The sequence below is a fragment of the Desmodus rotundus genome, chromosome 11 (genome assembly GCF_022682495.2).
Source record: "Desmodus rotundus isolate HL8 chromosome 11, HLdesRot8A.1, whole genome shotgun sequence".
NCBI lineage: Eukaryota > Metazoa > Chordata > Mammalia > Chiroptera > Phyllostomidae > Desmodus > Desmodus rotundus.
This window is the reverse complement of record NC_071397.1, coordinates 71,697,557-71,718,859: the sequence shown is the minus strand read 5'-3', so window position 1 is coordinate 71,718,859 and position 21,303 is coordinate 71,697,557. Positions and strand designations below refer to the sequence as shown.

At 38.2% G+C, this 21,303-nt stretch overlaps 1 protein-coding gene across 5 annotated transcripts in view; it reads right to left on the bottom strand.

Annotated features, from left to right (window-relative positions):
• The window catches only part of PKIB (cAMP-dependent protein kinase inhibitor beta), a 76,655-nt gene that overhangs the window by 12,346 nt on the left and 43,006 nt on the right, over positions 1-21,303 (bottom strand). Inside the window, exon 2 of one of the 5 annotated variants that reach the window (XM_045188729.3) lies at positions 4,519-4,623. The exons of the other annotated variants lie outside the window; for them this stretch is intronic. Coding sequence (XP_045044664.1) covers positions 4,519-4,603 — 85 coding nt within the window. The 5' untranslated portion in view covers positions 4,604-4,623. The remainder of the gene's footprint in view (positions 1-4,518; positions 4,624-21,303) is intronic. 5 annotated transcript variants of the gene reach the window in all.

Genomic DNA, 21,303 nt, shown 5'->3' with positions numbered 1-21,303 from the left:
TCCCTTTAACCTTGCTCTACTTTCCCCTAGGACTTAATTAATATCTTTAACACATAGGACTTATTTTGACTGCACTTGCCGTCTAATGTCTGTCTCCTTCCACTAGACTGTAAACTCCACAAAAGCAGAGGCTTTGGTAAGCTGTTAATTGGGGCAATTAAGAGAGACTTCACAGAAGCTCTAGTACACATATTAGACCTTAATATTTGGAAGGAATTTATGCAGGTAAGACAGTGAAAAGGCTTACCAAGCCAGAAAAATAAGTTAGGCTGAACCATTAAATCCGGAGTGTGAAAGCAAGTCTCCCCAAAAGGAAAAGGAAACATCGGATTGTAATAGTGTTATGTCATATACGGTTGGAAAAATAAGTCAGATCATAGTCATAACTAGAATCCAAGTTGCAAAGAAAATGAATACTATTAAAAATGAGATTGTACTTCTTCCTGTGAGCATTGAGGAGCCATAAAAATTTTCAAGTCATATAATAAAAGTATATAAAAGATGAATTGTCTGAAAAGAGAACTGATATGAAGGGAACCATTAGAAGGGTATTAAAAAGGGAAGTTTTATAAGCAAATCCACCATAATAACAGTGATAAACTGATTACAAAATGTATATGTCAATGCAACACACCAAGAATAGCTTCTTACTTTAAAAAGAGGGGGAAAAGGAGGACTTATACTGTGAGATATAAAGATTCATTATAAAGTTTTGAGGACTTACACTTTCAAAATAAAGAATCATTATAGAGTATTAGTTATTAAGATAGTATGGTATTCTTCAAGGATAGATGAGTAGAAAAGTGGAAGCAAATAGAGACCCATACTGACACATACGCCGTGATTTGTAACAAAGGGCGAAACCACCGATGCGGTCACTGAACTAGTGCCAGTGGCCTTAGAAAATCCACAGAGAGGAAACAGCAGAAAACTAGACATTGACGGGAAGATTGTCAGTCATGGAAAAAACATGGAAAGTATACTTATGACAAAATTCTAAGATTATTAAATAAACAGCTTTGAGTTATAGTATCTTCCCTTGAACTTTGTATTTAAATATTTTCATACAGAAAAGTTGAAAGGACAATGTTTAACTTTCACTCGACTTCAATAATTGTTAAAAGTTTGTTAATTACTTGCTCTCTATAAACACATACACACATACAATTTGTGTTCCAACATTAGAAAACACTCTGCTGATAATGTGACACTTCGCATCCAAATATTTCAGCATGTATCTTTTAAGAACTACATTCTTCTCTATATCCATATTACCATTATATTTCCACAGCATTCTTTTTGGCATCTTCCAATTCTAAGATAAAAGGAACCCTTTTCTCTTTAGAAATTCCTTTGGGAGAATCACTGGTTTTTCTATGTTTGAAAAGTTCTATTTTATCCTTATTTTTGCAAGGTATATTGCTCTAGGTTTATGTTACCTTCTAAAAGCATGTCACAATATCATCCTACTTTACTCCGTTTTTGTTAAGAAGCTTGCTGACTGATGGTTAATTTTCTGCGTCAGCTTGCCTGGGCCACAGGGTGCCCAGGTACTGTTTGAACATTGTTCTGGGTGTGGCAGTGAGGGTGTCTATGGATGAGATTAACATTTGAATCAACAGACCGAGTAAAGCAGATTGCCCTACCGATATGATGGGCATCGTCCAATCCATTGAAGGCCTAAATAGAATAGAAAATTGATTAAGGGAGAATTTGCTCTCTCTGCCTGTCTTAGAACTGGGACATTAGTCTTCCAGTGCCTTCACACTCAGATTATGTCACCAGCTCTGTCACTTCTCAGGCCTCCAGACTTGGAACAGAATTACATTATTGGCTCTCCTGAGTCTCCAGCTTGCTGGCTGCAGACCTTGGGACTTCTTAACCTCCATAACACCTTGAGCTAATTCCTTATAATAGATAAATGTATATCCTATTTGTTTTGTTTTTCTGGCGAACCCTGAACAATACATTGAGATATAATTGTCATTTTTTGTGGTTTATATAGTCTTTTTTCTGGTATATTTTGAGGATTTTACAAGGTACCTAGATACCTTTTTTCCCCCTCTTAGTATCTGTTAGGATACCTAAATTTGAGATTTTCATCAATTCTAGAAATGTCTCAGGTATTATTTCCTTGAGTATTACTTTCCATCCTTTTTCTGTTATTTCACTGGGAATTTCAATTAGACATATGAGATAAATAGTCTCATTCTATCGACCAAATCTCTCACATTTCTCTCATATTTTCCGGCTCATCTGTCTCTCTGTACTGCATTGTGCATAATGTCATCAGGTCTATCTTTTTATTCACTAGTTCTCTCTTCATTTGTGTCTAATCTGATTCTCTAGGCATACACAACATTTTCATTTCTAATTACATTTTTCATTTCTAGACAATCTGGCTCTTCTTCAAGCCTGCCTCATTGTTGTATAGTATCTTATTCTTTAGTCACACATAATTAAAATACCCTCATTTATTTTTTTCAAATATATTAAGCCCATGTTTTTAAACTTGATTTAATTCACACATTTGAATTCTTTATAGTCTGATTCTGTTATTGTTTCAGTAAAATCTCTCTCACAGTGGCTTATTTCCTTGCATGTTTTATGACTTTGGGTTCTGAGCTTATGTTTTTTGAAAAACTTCTTTGAAGTTACCTGAGATATGAATTAAAGTGTTTTCCTCTACATAAGCATCTGGGGTCACTACCAAATTGGTTAGCTTTAAGTTCTCAACATGTAATTTTTCAGACTACACAGTTTCAAACATGTGAGGTTCTACTTCTGGTAATAAATTATGAATAGTGCTTTCTTCCTCTTTTCTACCCAAGGCAAGGCTAAGACTGACAAGTATCCTTGCTGTCTTTCTTTGAAAGTTAGGATTTTGCCATGCTACCCTTGACTAAATATGTCACTCTTCAGCAGTCTAAGTTGTATTCTGGGAGCCCAATCTGATTCCCTGCCTTGAGTGGGTCCTAAGTTTCCTCCCTTGTCCCTAACACCAGATTCCTTAAAACAGAAGTTCAGAGGCATTAGGGAACTCAGGGAGCCTCTGAGTATAGCACTCGCCTGCCTCTAGATTTGTATTTCTTGTTTGTCTAGGTTTATAAAGTATTCTCATAGTTATTTGCCAATACAAACATTCATTTAAAAAGAGTTTTGAAAATATGTTATCCTACATTTTAGGGCGTTGTGTACCAGGGCTTTTAAAAAGGCATTGTGTTTCATAGTGCCAGAAAAGAAAGCTCTAGCTAAATTTCGATAATTTCGTATCCAAGTAATATCAAGATACCCACTTTATGCAGTCACAAAAAACAATGTGCTGTAATGTAACTGCATTAATTTTTAACAGAACTGACTTTAACTCACAGAGCTCCATTTTTCCTTCACAGCAAAAAACAAGTCTCATGATTCAAAGTAAAATCATTCACTTTCACATTAATCCGCAGGATTTATTCCTCTGTGTGGAGTAAGGCCTAAAATTAACGTTTAATATTACATGCTGCCCTGACGTCTAGTAAAACTGAGAGTGCTCCAAATGTTGCCTCTCCGCTCTGCTCCCATAGATAAGGTACTCTGGCCAAATAACACCCTTTTAATCAAAGCGATCAGGTATAATTCCTGCTTATTCCTGAGCAGCACTTTTCCATTCCTTGCCAGCCTGTGTAATTACTCAAACAAGCCGATTACATCCTCTTGTTGGAGTCAGGAGGCACCACACCCTCTTGTTACTACAGTTTGCTTCCTATAACCCCTGGTTATTTACTCTGTTCCTGAGTACAATCCCCGTGTAGCCCGAATGACCTATGGTGTCCTCCCTGGGTTGTGAATATATGTGGCTAGCAAACTACTGTCGATCTCATCTGTTCATTGTCAAGCATTGTGTGTTTAGCCAACTCCATACCCCCAGGGCAGGAATCTCTCCCTCACCAGTAGGGTCAATAACAGCCAATAAAATCTATTGGTGTCACGAACCACACAGCATGCCCAGCCACAGTCAGTGTTAATTAGCTGCTCTTGGTGAACTGGCTTTGTGATATGGCAAATGCTGCCTGAGATGGTAGCACTAACGCTGCCAGGCTGGAGCTATGTCCGGTGTGGCATTCTGTTGTCTTTGCCAGCCATTGTCATCTCTTTCTATCCTAAAACCTTCTTGCCCCCAAGACAAGATTGGTTGTTATTTGATATTCCCTGGCTCTCCCTGGTGCTGTCAGGTTTAGCCTGTGTTTGGCGGGTGGTCTCTAAGGCCCCCACCTGTGAAGGCAGTGAAAACACAGCACCTTAACCAGTCAGAGCTTCAGTCCTGCCTACCAGGGGTTAGGTTAGGCCACTGTATCTAGCCTGACGACCATCACTGGCTGCTTTGGGAAGCTATACAGACATTGTAGGTCATTGTGCACCTCCGGAACAGGCCCAAAGACAGTCCTTTGTGGGGCTAATGCAAAGGAAGGAGACAACCACCCCATAGAAAATTAAGCATGACAATCCCAATGTTATTTTTCACACAACGGTAGTGACCTTGCTGATCTCCTGTGCCGCTGCTTCCCTTGCTGCTGTTGCTTGCGCTCTCCTGACCCCCAAGGGTATCGAGATGCACATCCATGGTGGCCTGTGGCCCACGGGCTGATAAAAACAAAAAGGGTGGGGGGGGGAGCAGTGGGTACTTAACTACTCTCCTAATGCAAAATCCATAGCCAAAGCACCTAAGCTGTTATACTTAACCCTTACCATAAATGTCAGAGATAAAAGGTAGGGGAGATTATCTCCATAATTCAAATGAGGTGACAAATTAAGTTTTCTAGATATTAGGAAGTTTCTCTAAATTAGGATTTAAGCCCTGTTATATGTGATTTGAAGACATGGGATATGAATGATTTCATTACATTACCTCCCTTCTAGAGTCATAGACACTAATAAGTTTAGAAGAGATTACAGTAGCATAGAAATACCTAGATATAAACTTAAGGGGACCCAGAAGCCATGTAAAACTCACCTGCTACGCCATCTACCATATGCATGAGTCACTTCTGCAAGAATACCTCTTTCATTGAACTACATGTTTTCCTTGGTGTTAAACCAAACTCAAAACACTGCTCAAGCATTTATCTAATATGAAAACCTTATGTCAACTTTGAATCTTAAAAATGAAGGTCATATGATTGAAATAATATGCACAACTTTGAATAGAAATTACTTTTTGTTTTCTTTATAATTCTCATTAACTATCACATAATATATATAGACAGTAAAACTACTAATCTGTGACCACACACATTCAGATGTCTTAAAATTCTCTCCCAAAGTAACACAGAAGCAAAGTCCTTTTGCTGGTGGTATAATTTTATCTATAATTTAATTATTGGTCTTATCAGTTATGTTAGTTTTAATTTTCAACTAATCTGCAATGACACAGCCATTAGCATTGAATATAGTTAAGACATTAACTTTTGTTTAAAGATTCTAAGTTTTTTGGTTTAATTTTAGACTTTATTGCTACATTTTATCTTTGCAGTATTTTATTAAAATATAAAATAAATTTGCATTTAATAGAATGTCATTTCTGATAACAAAGGAGAGAATGCCCCTAAGAATGCAGCAAAGGAAACCCAACATTACGTTCCCTGGAAGTAACTGACTGTTGACTCCACTATATTTATCGTACCTTTTAGTCATTTTAATACAGTAAGACAAATAAATATGCATTTTACTGTAACATTTTGAACTTTCCCCTTGAAAGCTATAATTGTGATTTGGTGACCTTCTCCAAGCTGCCCTAGCTATGTACATCTTGGCCCAAATGTCCTTTTAGCTCAGGAGCTGCTAAATGATCAGGCACTCAGCTTCATCCATCTGCTCTAACGGTGACCTCTCTCAAATATTTTTAAAATAAGCTTTGGATATTTTCTTTTTATAGCTTTGCCAACTATAATCATGTTACATCCTGACACCAGGCAGTGTAAATTAATTCCTCTTCTGTCTTATGAGCCACGCTACAGAGAAGAACTAGATTTTTCACCTTAACCCTTAATTAAAATGTAGAAAGGAGAGGACAAAAAAGTGAGGTCTCTGGAAAAGTTTAACTCTGTGCCAGCCTGGAGCCTAACAGAGTGATTTTAAAGCAAATTAGCTCTTCTTATGATTAAAAAAAACTTCTTAACGGCCCGATCAGCTGTGGGTGGCTGGTCTCTGCATCGCTCTCTTGGTGAGGAGCATGGCGGTTTGCAGCCTTTTTACCCTGTGATTTTTTTCTCACCAGTGGCAGTAGGGCTCTTTCAGGGGATTGCTGCAAGAAAAGCATTTCACGCACCCACACACGGGAGCTTGTGTTGTGACAACATTTATTCAGGTGGAGATGGAACGCTGCCCCTGTACCCCATCTCTGTCGGTTCTGCCATGGAAAAACTCCAACAGTGTCTTTAGCAAGGGCAAAACAAAGGCCAGTGTCCAGAGTTTCTGGTTCATTTTTCTGGCACTAGCAGTCTCAGTCCCCATCCAGGTAGTTTAGCACTATTTCCAGCTGCCTTACTGTACCTAGGCTCTCCCCTGGGGCCTGTTTGAAGTCCATGCGGCCATTGGCCAGTAGACCCACATAGTTACTATGGAGAGATTGCGAGAACAGGGTGAGCATGTGTCACTGAGCCTGGGGAGACCAGGAGCTTTTATAAAATAGACAATCAACTTCCCAAGTGTTCACAGGCTTCTGGTGGATTTGCCTTCCAGTTGGAAGGCAACCAATCCATTGTTTCCCCATAGATTGACTGGCTTCTATGGTTGCCACTTTGGCTCCCGTTACACATGTGCTTACCTGCTCCTTTATTGTTTTATTCCTTCCCCTACTGATCTTTGGGCTGACTGGTGGTTCCTATGTGAAGCTGTAACCTCCTGGGGGAACAAGCAAGCTTATGTTTACTGTTGTTTATACTCAACAATGTCTGATTTCCTATGCTTTCTTCCTTTATTAATAGCTAGCCAATGACCTGTGGTATTATGACATGATTTATGACATTTTAGCCAATTAACAACATCAAAGTGGGAAAGAGGTGAGTCTATTCTCCCACTCCCATACTCCCCATTGATGATTAGATTAGGGAAGGGCGCATCCACTCTGCTGGTGTGCACGCCCAGAGAGAGTGTGGGGGGAGCTGGCTTCCTCCATTAGTTTAAACCAAAAGGAGCAGAGGAAAGAAGGGTGTGAAGAAATAGGAAAAAAGTCTTAATGGAGAAGGAGAGAAATAGAGAGTGAACAAGTGTGGGTAAAAAGCCTATAATCCCGTCCCAGATGAACTAAAGTAGTATTTCCTAAACTTGTCCGCTGGGACATCTATTAACAACACAGACTCCTACTGCCTTACCCAGCGCCTTCTATTCGGTGTGTTTGACACCGTGTGTATTGCAAGTACTGTAGGAAATGATTCTTGTTTTCACACAAATTTGACAACAACTGAACTGGAGTGAAGGTTAGGTAAGATTCTCCTCCATCTTTCTCCAACAATATACTGAAAAAAAAAGGGTCCACATAAAATTATGTAATAATTTACATAAAACCATAAATTATTTTGCTTCAGGGTCTAACAGTATGTATCGCTCAAAAGAATAAACTGTTTGCTGGTCATTTCAGTGAAGTATAGCAACGCATACACACAGCCTTGGAGATCTACTCATCCAATTTCAGACCTCATTAAAAAATTGCCTTGCAGTAAGTTAAAAATTAAATGAATCACAAAACTAGCTTTGTCCAGGCCTGCTCTATCAGGATATATATGGAGAGCCTCGGTTACATCAGTCATCCCCCGGACTCTTTCACCTTTTACTCTGATAACCAGCCCTAAAGTTCACCAATAAATGAGTTTAGTATGTTGTTCACTAAACATGTTATGTGGGTGCCTTGTTTTACTCCCCAGAAGAGAGGCAAGAACAAACAGGTTCTAAGTGTAGAAAGTGAACAGTAGGTATTCAATGAGGACTTTCTGAATAAATTTCATATCAACCTCACTGTACAATCCACGCCATTTAAAGATCCTGTCTGTGTGGATAGGCAGTTTATGTCACTGAACTTGAAAAAAAAGAGCTGTTATTTTAAGTGAATACCCTAGTGGGCAGTATATCTGAACAAGAAAAGACCTTTCAAGTCATCCTGCCACTGTTTCCCATGTCACATCAGATTTTTCACTGTTATCCTTTGACATTTGATTAATGATGCTGAAGAATGTTAGTTGAAAAAATTCTCCCATAATTCACCATAATTAAAAACACTGAAGAAAATACTAGAAAGCTGATTCCATTTGTAATAATGAAAAATTAGTATAATTACAAACATTCTCAAAGATCCTCAGTAGCAGGTGTAGATGAGATGTAAAGGAAGCATGGTACAATGAAAATAGCAGGAAGAACTGCTCACTGAAGCTTTTTAACCCTGGCAAGTGGGCCTAACAAGCCAGAACATCCTGGATGACATCAGCTAAGATCTCTCTGGATGTCTCAAAAAAGTGAACTGAGAAAAAGGCATGATTAAAAAGCTTATGTAAATTATCTAATATTTAGGTGGTATCATTTTCAGATAGATGTTCATCTTCTGAAAAAAATCAGAAGAAATTTTTTGAGATGCAATCAAAGCAAAACAGTTATTGGTAATGGGACACAGGCTGAGAGGGAATGTCCGAAGGCAGTGAAGCACGGATTGACCACTGCGAGACCACCGTAGACCACACTTTAAAGCACAATCCCGTTACAGCAATGCGCTCAGCCTCTGGGGAACTGCAGACCCCCAGACCAATTCCACTGCACCCTTCACCGTCTTCCTTCACCAATCTTCTCTTGTTCCTCTCTCCAGCCCCACCCACCCCCTTCCACAGACCCTCTTCCAGTGCCCTCTTTCTCTTCATCCTAGCCTAACTAGCTTTTGGAAAATACAGGGGTGGGCAAAAGTAGGTTTACAGCTGTGAGTATGCAAAACATAGTTTATTTTTGTATTTATTAATTATCATATTATTTATTATTATTAACCTACTTTTGCCCACCCCTGCATTAATTCATTCACAGGACTATGTTCTATATGTGGTCCCCTACAGGGAAAACTCCAGGCAAAGTCTCACACCAAAGAAGCAAATCATTACTGGTGGGTGGCATTTCCACAAATTAATGGAAAAGGAATTTTCCACAAATTAGTGTCATTTGGGAAAGATGAGAAATTTTCCCGAATTGTCAGCATTTTATCTTCTGCCCATTTTTAAGGTTAGTGGGGGTGCTGGAGTCAAACAGGCATTCTGAGCGCCACCAAGTACATAACATTGAGCAGATCTCCTGACATCTTTGAGCCTCAGTTTCCCTAGTTCCTGTCATGTAATGTTCGCTCAGTACCTAATGTACCCCTTTATTTTCCATTTGCAGTGTGGCAGGGGAACCTTGGTTTTTTTAGTTTTCTTTCTAGTAATTCAGTAGCCTTTGGCTGTCCCTTTTTTCACTTCCCTTACTATACACAAATCTACTTAAATAAAACTCACCTAAATTTCCCAATCATTCATCAAAAATAGCCAGGAACTAAAGAGGAAAGTAATGATCCAAGCATATTCTCATTCATTTATAAGTATTTAAAAGCCAATTTGTTTCACTTTTAAGACTTATAGACTAGGTGTATTCATTACAATAACCTCAAAACTTGGAATTTCCTTAGCCAGATGGATAAAAATTACTAAAAAAAATCTTACTTGTATTAAAAAGCATGAACTCAAAGAAAAATCTAATCAGTGTGTATATGGTAGATAGCCCTTGTTTCATTTGAATAAAGAGTTGTTCTGGTCCAGTTACTCTTGTGTTACCAGCCAACTGTCCCTAGGTCTTTCAGTCTCAAAGGAGTTGGCTCTTAAATCCCAAATTACGCACTCCACCTTACAGTACTTGCATTTGGGAATCTGCAGGGCGGTGACAATAATCCTACATCACAGGGTCTGGAGAGCGGAGCATTGTGGCATTTTCAGAAGTCTCTATTATGGGTGTGGAAATAAAAAATGATACAAATATTCATTTTTTCATTTTTTGTTTCTGTTTTTACCTATTTGTATGTCTGTGTTGCTGTACTCAGCAAATCCTCAGTTGAGCATGGAGAGAAAGCAGAGATGCCTATCTTCTGTTAACTTGCATTGCCGCTGTATTTTAAAGTTTTATAGCCAAGATTACAATTCAAAACCTGTTGGAAAATTGTAAACCAGGCTTTCTGTAGTCTAAAATGCTATATTTCCTTGATGTATTTTTAAAGAATTTATTTATTTATTTTTAGAGAGAGGGGAAGGGAAGGAGAAAGAGAGGGAGAGAAACAGCAATGTGTGGTTGCCTCTTGTGTGCCCTCTACTGGGGACCTGGCCAGCAACCCAGGCATGTGCCCAGACTGGAAATTGAACCAATGACCCTTTGTTCACAGGCCTGCACTCAATCCATTGAGCTACACCAGTCAGGGCTCTTTGATGTATTTTTAATTTAAGATAATCTAGTCCAGTCATATCAAAATATTTCCACTGAGTATTTTTTCATAAGTATTTGTTCTACTGAGGCCACATAGAGTGGTCACTTTACTGTTGTGTTTATGCATGAGGTAAACTCTTTTGAACCTAAGAATCTTCTCTTTTATAAAATCCTTTCTATAACTTGTCTCCAGATTCATCTGGGAAACACCTGTTGACTCATTCTCATCTCTATTTCTCATATACATAATAGTAATTACAACTATAAATAGAATTCTTAATCTTTTTAAAACTGCAAATTTAAATATTTTCTGCACTCTGGCATAATCTCTCTGGTTTCTTTTAGAGGTAATTTCCATCCTTTAAATTAAGAATATAGTGATGGAAACATATGATTCAGCCTAATTCTATCACCATCTATCACAAGGGGCAAGTGACTAATTTTCCAAAACACATTTTTAATGACCTGTGAGGTTCAGTAGCTGGGTGAAGATTGTGTATTTTCTGAATTTAAAAATATATAGAATTTGTTTATTTATTTATTTTTATTGAATTTATTGGGGTGACATTGGTTAATAAAATTATATAGGTTTTAGGTGTACAGTTCTATAATATATCACCTGTATATTTTATTGTGTGTTCACCACCCCAAGTCAATTCTTCCATCACCATTTATCACCACTTTATTATAGGTTGTACAGCATAGATGGACTGGAGAGTATTATGCTAAGTGAAATAAGCCAGTCAGACAAAGACAAATACCACATGATCTCACTGATATGTGGAATCTAATGAACAAAATAAACTAACAAACAAAATAGAAACAGAATCACAGATACAGAGAAGAGACTGACGGCTGTCAGAGGGAGGGGGGTTGGGGAGCTGAGTGAAAAAAGATGAAGGGATTAAGAAGAAAACCTCATAGAAATATTTTAATAACCTGATATTTTAAGATTGAGATGTAATGTTTTGCACAACTCAAATGTCTATCTGACCTTGACCACAGCATACGTAATCCAGTTTCTTTTTCTATTTTATAATTTAATGGAATTAATGCAAAGTCAAACTAACCAATGTCATAAAGGACAGTTAAGAGAAAAATGGGACAATTGACAATCTATAAGTAACTTAGAGATATCTGAGAATTTTGGAGTTAGAAAAAACTTTAGTCATCAGCATATTAATAAATAAACAAACAAAAAACACGTGATTTTAAAGATAAGGAAAAGGTGCCCAGATTGTTGGTTCAATAGAAATCTGGTTAATTTCTGAATCAATAAACATCATGTTACTGGATATTTGAGTCAGTACTTATGCTGCAGTAGTGGCAGTTTCTAATTATTCAAGTATAAAAATCACTCTTTAACAGATCTCTTGTGTGGACATGGTGTATATAATTTGTTAAGGGAAAAGGCCTAGTCTCTGGGGGTGGAGTGGGAGAGGGTACACCTTCAGTCAGCCATTCATGTGCTTGGGGAATGGTTTCTGATTGTGGAGTCTAAGAGAAAGACATGTCTGTATCTTGACCTTGAGCCTTGCTTAAAGGTCAATCTGTGTTCTAAAGTTTTTTGAAAAAAATCAGTCATCCCTTTGATTGGCAAAGCTCTCCTACTTAGGAGTAGATTGTTGGGGTGGAAGAGACTTCGTTAAATGAGAATTGCACTTTGTAATGATGAGATTCAGACAAACAGTTACTTACTGTTGTAATTTAAAAGTTGTATTCAATGGAATCTGAACTTTGTAGCTGCCAGAATATAACAATCACCAACAGATACTAATTTATTTATGTTCAGGGAGAGGGATTTTAGCCTAGATTCCAGGGAGGCAGGACAAAATTGAAACCACATTTCCTGTGGAAGGTGGGAGAGACCTGAAACAAGGTGATAGGCTGGATGCTAAAGAGAGGTAGTAGGGGACCCCTGTGAACAGGCACAATTAATGGACACTAGTAGTAATGAAGTTGAATATCCAATTCAAATTTTCCTATTTCTGCACTAAGTTCTCTTAAATTACCCTCAAGATTTTGTTAAAGTTCACACTATGCACCACAACCATAGGAGTGATATCTCTGCTTTGGGTTACAAAGGGAGAACCCGAGGACAATCTTAAGGTGATAGAGACCAGAGAGAGCTGCAGCATCAAAAAGCTTCAGGAGACAGTAGAGTACAGAGAATAGGGACCAGGGCATCAGACCAGAACAAATGACTACTAAGTAGTACTAAGGATAGGTTCATGGTATCTGAGGATTCTCAGAAATACTAGGTGCAGGGAAGACAAAAAAAATTGTACACCTTGTAATATGGGAGCCATAACTATGTTTATTGAGATTTAAGTGCAAGATGACCCCTCAAGATTAAAGAACCAACATTTTTTATATATATGTGTTGATTGAGAAAATATATAACAAGTGAAAAGTTACTATGAAATATTTTAAAAATTAATTCCTATTTTATAGTAATAGTCTGGATTTTAAAAATGGTGGTATATATGTTATGTGAAAATATTTATTTAGACAGATACATGGTTCTATGGACCCCTCTAATAATCGCACAGAGTCCTGGGAGGCCAGGATCCCGTGTCGGCAGACACTGGACTGTATCATAAATCATCACTCTAGTGGGCAGCATCCTGTCCTTTGTAAAAACTATAACTTTAGCTTCTAACTTGCAAGCCTTCTTCCACCTACTTTTAATTCACCCCTTCATCCATTTAGACTTATAAACTGCTCAAGCTACAAAGAAATGTTCAGCATTTATGTAATCTAATTCCCTCCACTGGCTCTTAGAGATTGGAAGACTACATAATCGTGATGGTCAACGTTCAGCAGACAGTTTCCGGGGGGTCTCAGCATTATTATCTAGAAAATAGAGTACAAAATCTCTCACACTGAGGTCCATTCCACAGTGCAATCATTTGCTCAGTCGAGAGTCCTGGGAGCCAGTTTTAAGTACTGCCTGCCCACCTTCACTTCAGGGCTTGGGCTGACACGTAAGTGGTGTGCTTCCTGAGGCCTTATCCAAGTCTTATTTGTTAGACTTTGAGAGAGTCACATGGCAGAGAATCATTCTTGAAGGAAAAAAACAAAACAAAATATCACCCCTGAACATTCTAAATTATGTTCAGCAAGGCTAGGATGGAAAACTCTCATTTAATTAGCAAGTGCAATAAAGATGGGATATTTAAAAACAAATTATAACACATTTCCATCCTTCATTGGTACATTGCATGATGACATATTGTTCTTTTATAGTTGCCATTCCCAAGTTTTAATTGCTTTGGTTCAATTGGTTTAATCCAAAAAATGTCAATTCGGTAATTACCCCTATGCTGTTGGAATTAGCTTCATTTATCGAGCAAACGAAATTGACTTCAGAAAGGGAAAACAATGATAGTAACATACAATGGAAAATACTATATTATTGAGGTATTAAAAAATCAATGTTGTATATAACTGAAACTCAGTTTATTTTATAGGAATAAAATAAAATGTTCTTTTTTTCAACTCTAAGCAAGAATATACTAAATAAATAGCCAGATATAAATTAGCTAATCCTGAATCACTTTCATTCATTTATAAATTTAATTCACTTGGAAAATAGCCAGTCGGTGACAATTATGTGCCTGGCAAAACAGTTATATAACTGCTTTTATGGAATCTAATGGGAGAGAAAAAATAACCAGCACAAATCCATGTATAAATACAAACTGTGGAAGTCTTGGATGGGAAATTACAAGGTGTTGTGTAAGTGTATCAGAACCTGACTCATTGACAATGGGATCTGAGATACAAAGGAAGAAAAGATGTTAGCTGGTATATGGAAACAGAAAATTTCATACAGCGGAGAAGACCACAGGGCATTTCAGGAACTGAAGGAAGACCGGTGTGGCCTGGGCATGGAGAAGAAGGTAGAAAATGGCACAAGATGAAGTAGATCAGTCAGCAGGGGCCACATCCCCGAGGTGTGTTAAGGAGTTGGTCTATCCTAATAGCAACTGGGAAGACATTGAAGGTCTTTAACTTATGGTGTGATGATCAAAATTGAACTTCGTAAAGGTCACTTTGGCTGCAACAAATGGGGTAGATTTGGAAAATAAGAAGAGTAAATTCAAAAGATGAGTTTGGCGGCAACTGCAGTATTCCAAACGGGAGAGAACGATGCATTGGAAAGTGGAGTTTATGCCTTCAATTTAACACTCCATAAAGTCTAAAGTTATTTGTGTTCTGCAGGTGACCTACTTTCACAGAATTATATGTGTTAGAGCTAAAAGGAAGGTGAAGTGATATAATAGAAAGTACAGGTGCTATAAAAGGAAATACCACTGACTTAGCACACTGGTCTGAACTTTTGGCTCCTCCACTTACCGGCTGAGAGGCCTTAGGCAAAGCATTAAGCTCTCTGAGCCCCAGCTTCCACATTTTCTGGGGGCACATAATAATACCTCCCACATTTGAGAAGATTAATGTGACAATGTGTGATATTCTCAGCATGTAAAAGGCCAGTTAATAGTGAACAGCCTTAGGAGAGGTCAGCTGGTTCTCACCCACTCATGTTAGAGACCTTCATCTTCCTTTTGAAACCTGCTCTTCCTCCTGGGTTTTCTTTCTCAGTGTACAGCACTATAATCTACCCAGGTACACAAGTCATAAGCCCAGGAGGTATCCTTTTCCCTCACACCTCATAATCATCAAGTCATATAAACTTCATTCTCTAAATAGCTCTTCAGTTGATAGAGCAACTGCTCTGCTCACCCTCTTTTCCTATCCTAAAGTCACCAGCTTCTCTCCCTCTATCCTCTTCACTGATTATCCTGCCTGTCCTGTTGACTGCTAGTCCATTTTTCACATTGCCAAGCAAATCTCATTATTTAGTTTTATTGTTCACTCCCCTTATGCCAGAAAAGGTCACCCAGTTCCTTAATCTAACAGCATCCTACGTGAGCTACACTCTGCTTACTCCCCAGGCTCACCTCCTTCATTCCTCTCTGATCCTGCAGTTGAAAGAAACTGCTACCTCTTCACCTCCAGGTTTAGGCCAATGGATGGATGCAGCTCCTGCTGGCTGGAGTGCTCTCCTTCCAAAGCGTCTCTTCCCCGAGACAACAACTACTCAAAACTGAGGTCTCAGTGCAGACAGCATTTGTCAGGGAGGCACTTTTCCCCCACCTGACTGTATCCCGGTATACAGGAGGGCCTGCAACATGAGTTTCATTGTTTGAGTGAACTGAATGGGTAGTCCAATGAGGCCTGGGGAGTCTGACTGGAGTGCTGATGATCACACAGGTTGGGAGTGGTAGCATGGGGAGAAGACCCAGGCCTCCTGCCCTGTGCTGCATGTCTCTCTCCATCATGCTGACACCTGCCTTATAAATCTCAATTGCATCCGTTCTCTTCTCTAAGCCTTAGAAACATGTTCTTTATGTGTTTCAATATGTCATACCATGAGCTGTGATTCTGGCACCCAAAACAGACCACTGTTACCTCCTTGCCAAAGCCTTCTTTGACTCTCCAAAGAAGAGGCTCAAGCTTCCTGTGGGATCAAGGGCTCCTGCAGCATTTTCCCTACCAGTGTCCCTCCCCTGATACTGTGATCTCCTCTGAAACTAGGACCCTGCTGGATTCATTTTACCCAAGACTATTGGATGAAATAGTACTGGATATTCATTGAACTTAATGGCACTCAGAGATGAATAGTGTCCAAAAAAGGGCAACGAAAGATATAAAAATGCAAGGATAAAAAGACAGTTCATAGTGATGATGGCTCTGCCACTGAGAGACATGGAATTGAGAAAAGGCATGGACAACTCTGGTTAAGAAAAAGAACCGAGAACGTGGTAGAGAAGATGGTGCCACTGACACAACAGGCTGCCTCTCCCGGCGAATCCCTCAACTCCGGTCCCTCCATGGAATGCCTGCCTCTTTTTACTCATGGAATTGGAAAGGAAGGAGTTCTCACTTTCAGATAGCTGGACAATTAAGTAGGGAAGCTCTGCCAGCCTTGAAGACTACAGTCAGCACTGAAAAAGCTCTTTTCAGAGGTGTTGCAGTTCTTGAAATAGCAGAATCAGAGCAAACCAATTGTAATGGAAATAGAACCGAGCAGGGGGCGGAAATCCAAGTGTAAGACCAGGTCTTGCCCTGTGGCCTTGGGCAAATCTCTGAGCCACTCTTTCCCCGTCTGTAAAAGAAGACGTTTGAAAGAGATGGTCTGTAGTAGTCCTTTCTTATTCGGGAATTCTGCAGTTTTGGGGCTTGGCACTTTTATTTACTTAAAGCTGAGATGCAGCCAAGGGTGAGAGGACTGTGGGCCTGGTTAATGCATGCAAATGCACATATGCAAATTCATCCTCTTCACTCCTGTAAACTTGATCTGGACTAGTTGAAACCCATGTGCACGATGATTTCCCCCCTCTACATAAAGTAAGCATAGTCAAAAAACTTTATCAATGAAACTTACAGTGAGGCTGTAAAGCAGTGGTTTGCAAATATCAAAATCTGCCTGCCAACTTTTTGCAAATACAAGTTCCAAAGCCTGCCAAATAAGAATCTCCAAGGAGAGGCCCTAGGAATATAGATACTTCACAAAGTTCCCATGTGATTTTGATAATCAGCTACTGTAATTGAGGTATCATTTTTAAAGAAAAGTTAGTGTTTTTCAAAGAGTAGCCTATAGATCATTTTCATGTGAATTATCTAAGGTGCTTGTTAAAAATATCCGGGAATATGGCTAAGAATCTGTGTTTTTAACAATAATTTCAGTGAGTTAATAAACACCAACTTCATTGACAGAATAGCTTATGTATATGGATAAATAAGACTGTTATGTGAACAAAATGTCAAATCTATGAAACATTATAGTAAAGAGAAAAAGTTATGATTATAGCATAGGCTTATTTCATTATTGTTATTATTTAGATTGTATTGTTTCATCATTTTATTTAATCCCTATAACAAGCCTGTTAACACAGTAACAAAAATGCCTGGTAACATAGGGATTTTTACCCTCATTTTATCGACCCATTATAGCATGAGAGAGGTCAGGTAACTTGCTCAAAACCACAAGATTCACAGAGGGGTTGGAACAGAAAACTAATGCCACATAACTAAGAAACAGCCTATATTGCTGCAGAATGGGTAATTGAGAGTTCAGTATGCCTTCCAATTAAACAATTTTCTGAGATCTTGTCTGATGAAGCATATTAGAACTCTCTCAGTTTCTGTTGGTTGGATTTATTAGCTACTACAAAAATATTAATGTAATTATAATAATCATATTAAACAAGATAAAATAACTATTAACTACTAAGCAACGACATCTCAGGGACTCCCTGGAATCATAAAATCACCTAAAGCAGTCATCATTTCTAGTCAAATACCTTCAAACCCAAATATTTATTATAGTTGAGAAGCCCAACACTGTCCAAGGTCTTACACACCTAGCAAGGAATCCATCCAGCTCCAGACCTGAGTTACTTATTAACTCTGCTTCCCTAATCTGTCCTTACATCGCAGGCCGTAGATTCTATGCTCTTCAATGTGATTTGCTGACTCTTTACTTTAGTGCTAGAATAGGACTACATGTCTTTCAAGGATTAAACATAATATTTTTAGGATGAAATTTTTCCCTCCTCACTGGTTCTCCTCAATTCATCCAATAAAATGTCTACTTATGGGAAGATATGCTTGTCTCGATCTCTTGTTAAATTGAATAGGAAGGATTTCCTAGATTCCCCATTACTGAGCTGACCATTTTGGGGCTTAGCACAATAATAAGCATTTCAAAAATATGATGAAACTATAATATAATATGAATGGACCTTAGTTATCATGATGCCAAGCTTTAAATTTTTTCTTAGCTAAATTTATTTTATTTATTATTTTTTTAATTTTAATTTTTTATTGTTATTCAATTACAGTTGTGTGCCTTTTCTCCCCAATCCTCCACCCCACCCCTGCCAAACCCCCCTCCCTCCCCCACCTCCATCCTCCCCCTTGATTTTGTCCATGTGTCCTTTATAGTAGTTCCTGTATAAATTTTTTTAATCACTAAAATATTAACGGAAAATACAAAGTTCTGCAAAGCCATATAACTTTTAGCAGAACACGAATTCTTCCCTTTCCTGTGTTCACTGCACTTTTCCTCTTCCTTCCCTTTGATGTTGCAGATTTTCTGAAATATCTGGATACACAGATATTTTCACAAAGAGAAATGAGTAATGACAATGACATCAAGAAGAGAAATGGCCAAAAAAATAAATCAAATCTTCAGTAGATGTAGATAGATTTGGGAAGGTTTTCTGATTGAGGTTTTGTTTTGTTTTGCTTTTTGAGGAGTGATTTTTGTCCATTTTTTCATTTGAATTTTCCATGCCAACTCAGATTGTATAGCTATATCCTGTGAAGGAGCCATTTCTTCCACAAAAATCAATATTTAATTTTCCAATAAATAAGAGAAGGATACTTACAAATTGTTGATTAAAATATCCTGTTTTTAAGGCAGGTATAGGAAGAAATTCTGATAAACTTTCCTTCCGGCAAATTAAAAAATATTTGTGAAGAATCAGAAATAGTAAAAATCTAGTTAGATTATCAAACTTTAATCTTTTTTTTTTTTTTTTTTTACTGAGTTAAAAGTAGTAAACCCCATGACTTGGCTGATTTCTTGGAACAAGTGAAATCTCCAATCTTCACCAAAATTTTCTATTAAAAGTTTAAAAGGGCTTCATTTCAAGCAACAGCTGTTAGTACCTACGATTACCAGCTACAAAATGCAGCGGATAATTACTTCATTACTGCACTTAGGGATTAATGTCAAGTTGAGGAAGCCATCCCCTAGAACTAACTGACCATTCCCTAAAACATGTGTAGGCATAGAAAAGTGACTCTAAGAAAATACTGGGCTCACTAGCTTTTTGTCTTTTTCACGATAAAATTTTGTGATTCCATAACTATAATAAAAAGAAATACTTGAAATGATTATATCTTTGGGAGGTTGTACAAACATATCACACTTTTGGAATATGACTATTGAGATTTTTTACGTTTTTTCTTCTTCCTTAAGTACGCTGAGGCAGAATACCAATATTTCCAGCATCCACACCCACTGTGTGGAAGGTGTCCAATCATCTTTCTCCTAGAAACCAAGATAAACTACACAGATGTAATTCCTGTTCACAGAATGGACCTGTGTCTCAGGGCTAAGCACCTGACACAAGAAGGACAAAAATTACTAGGAGTATGAACCATTAGTATTCACATTAGCCACTCAAGGAAACAGGGCAAATTCCCTCCACCATATTTCCACTGCCCTGTTCCGCCTGCCATTCATTCTTCCTGGACTACTGCAACAGTGTCCTAAGATGATTTTCTTGTACTCATTCTAGCTTTCTCTAAATCCATTCTTGACACAGATTGTAGATGAAACTATCTCAAAGTAAATCTACTCATGATCAGTCTATGAGTAATCCTTCACAGCACCCGCATCACCTACAGGATCAATTCCAAGCCCCTTCTCAGGGTGCATGGTGAACTCCAGGAGTTGCTCCCCACTCCCACCTACCTACTCTTCATTTTCAACCATGTTTGATCTGTACTAATCCTAAAGCTCTCAGGTACACCCAGTCAATGGCACCTGCGTGCTTTGTTTATTGACCTTGTGATCATCCCCCTCCTTATTCCCTAGCTAACATCTATTCATCCATTCAGGGTTAACTCGGGCATCCCTTCCCCAGAAGCCTTTTCTGCCCCCATGGGCAAGGTAGTTCCCTTCTCTGGGCTCTAAAATACTCTAGTGTATCTCTGTTGTTGAACTTACCACATATATTATAAATTTCTGATTATTGCCTGCCTTCTCACCCCCCGGCACATGTTTTTTGAAAGTATATTTTATTGATTGTGCTGTTTACACTTGTCTGGTTTTTCCCCTATGCCCCCTCCACCCAGCAATCCCACTCCCTCAGGCAATCAATCTCCCCACCATTGTTCATGTCCATCCGTCATGCGTATAAGTTCTTTGGCTACTCCATTTCCTATACTGTACTTTATATCCCCAAGGCTATTCCATAATTACCTATTTTTACTTCTAAATCCCCTCACTCTTCACCCGTTCCCCTACCACCTCCTCCTATCTGGCACATAGGTTTTTTAAGCCTTTTGAGGGCATGAACTGTGAGTCATTCATCTTGCACAATGTTTTGCACTCGGTGGGAGGAATGCAATAAATATCTGTTTGAGTGTCAATGTGCTGCTTTTCAGGCTCGGAGCTGCCTGAGTGCACACCCTATCATCTCGGGAGAATTTCAAATGAGAAGCAGATATTTTTCAACCTCGTTCCTATCCAGTTCCTCACATGGTTTTCATTTTTCTCTCACTCTGTATCTAGGACTGTTCCCCTTCAATTGAGCCTTATTTCTTCAGGCTGAATATAAGGAACTGAGAAGAGGAAGAGAAACACAAGTGAAAAAAAATCATATAGGAAGTAGTAGTAAAAATAAAAATTTATAAACTTTAAAGTTTATGTAATACAATGCAAATATACACTCCTAAAAATCCAGATTAAGGAGACACACTTCTATAGTCCTAATTTTTTCACACTTGCATACAACTCTTGGCAAAGATCTAGCAGAAATGACAAAGGAATTCAGTTTAAAGTCAGTTAGATAAAGCTAAAAATTATTATTTGTGTCTTTAAAATGAATGTTTAAAAATCCCTATAATTGTTATTCCTAACCCATGATTAAATCTGTTTTGATTTTGTGAATTTCCACCTAACTCTGCTCATAGAAATAGAACCAAAAAACAAAAACAAAACAAAAAATAAAAATAACATACTTATTTCCTCTCCCCACTTTT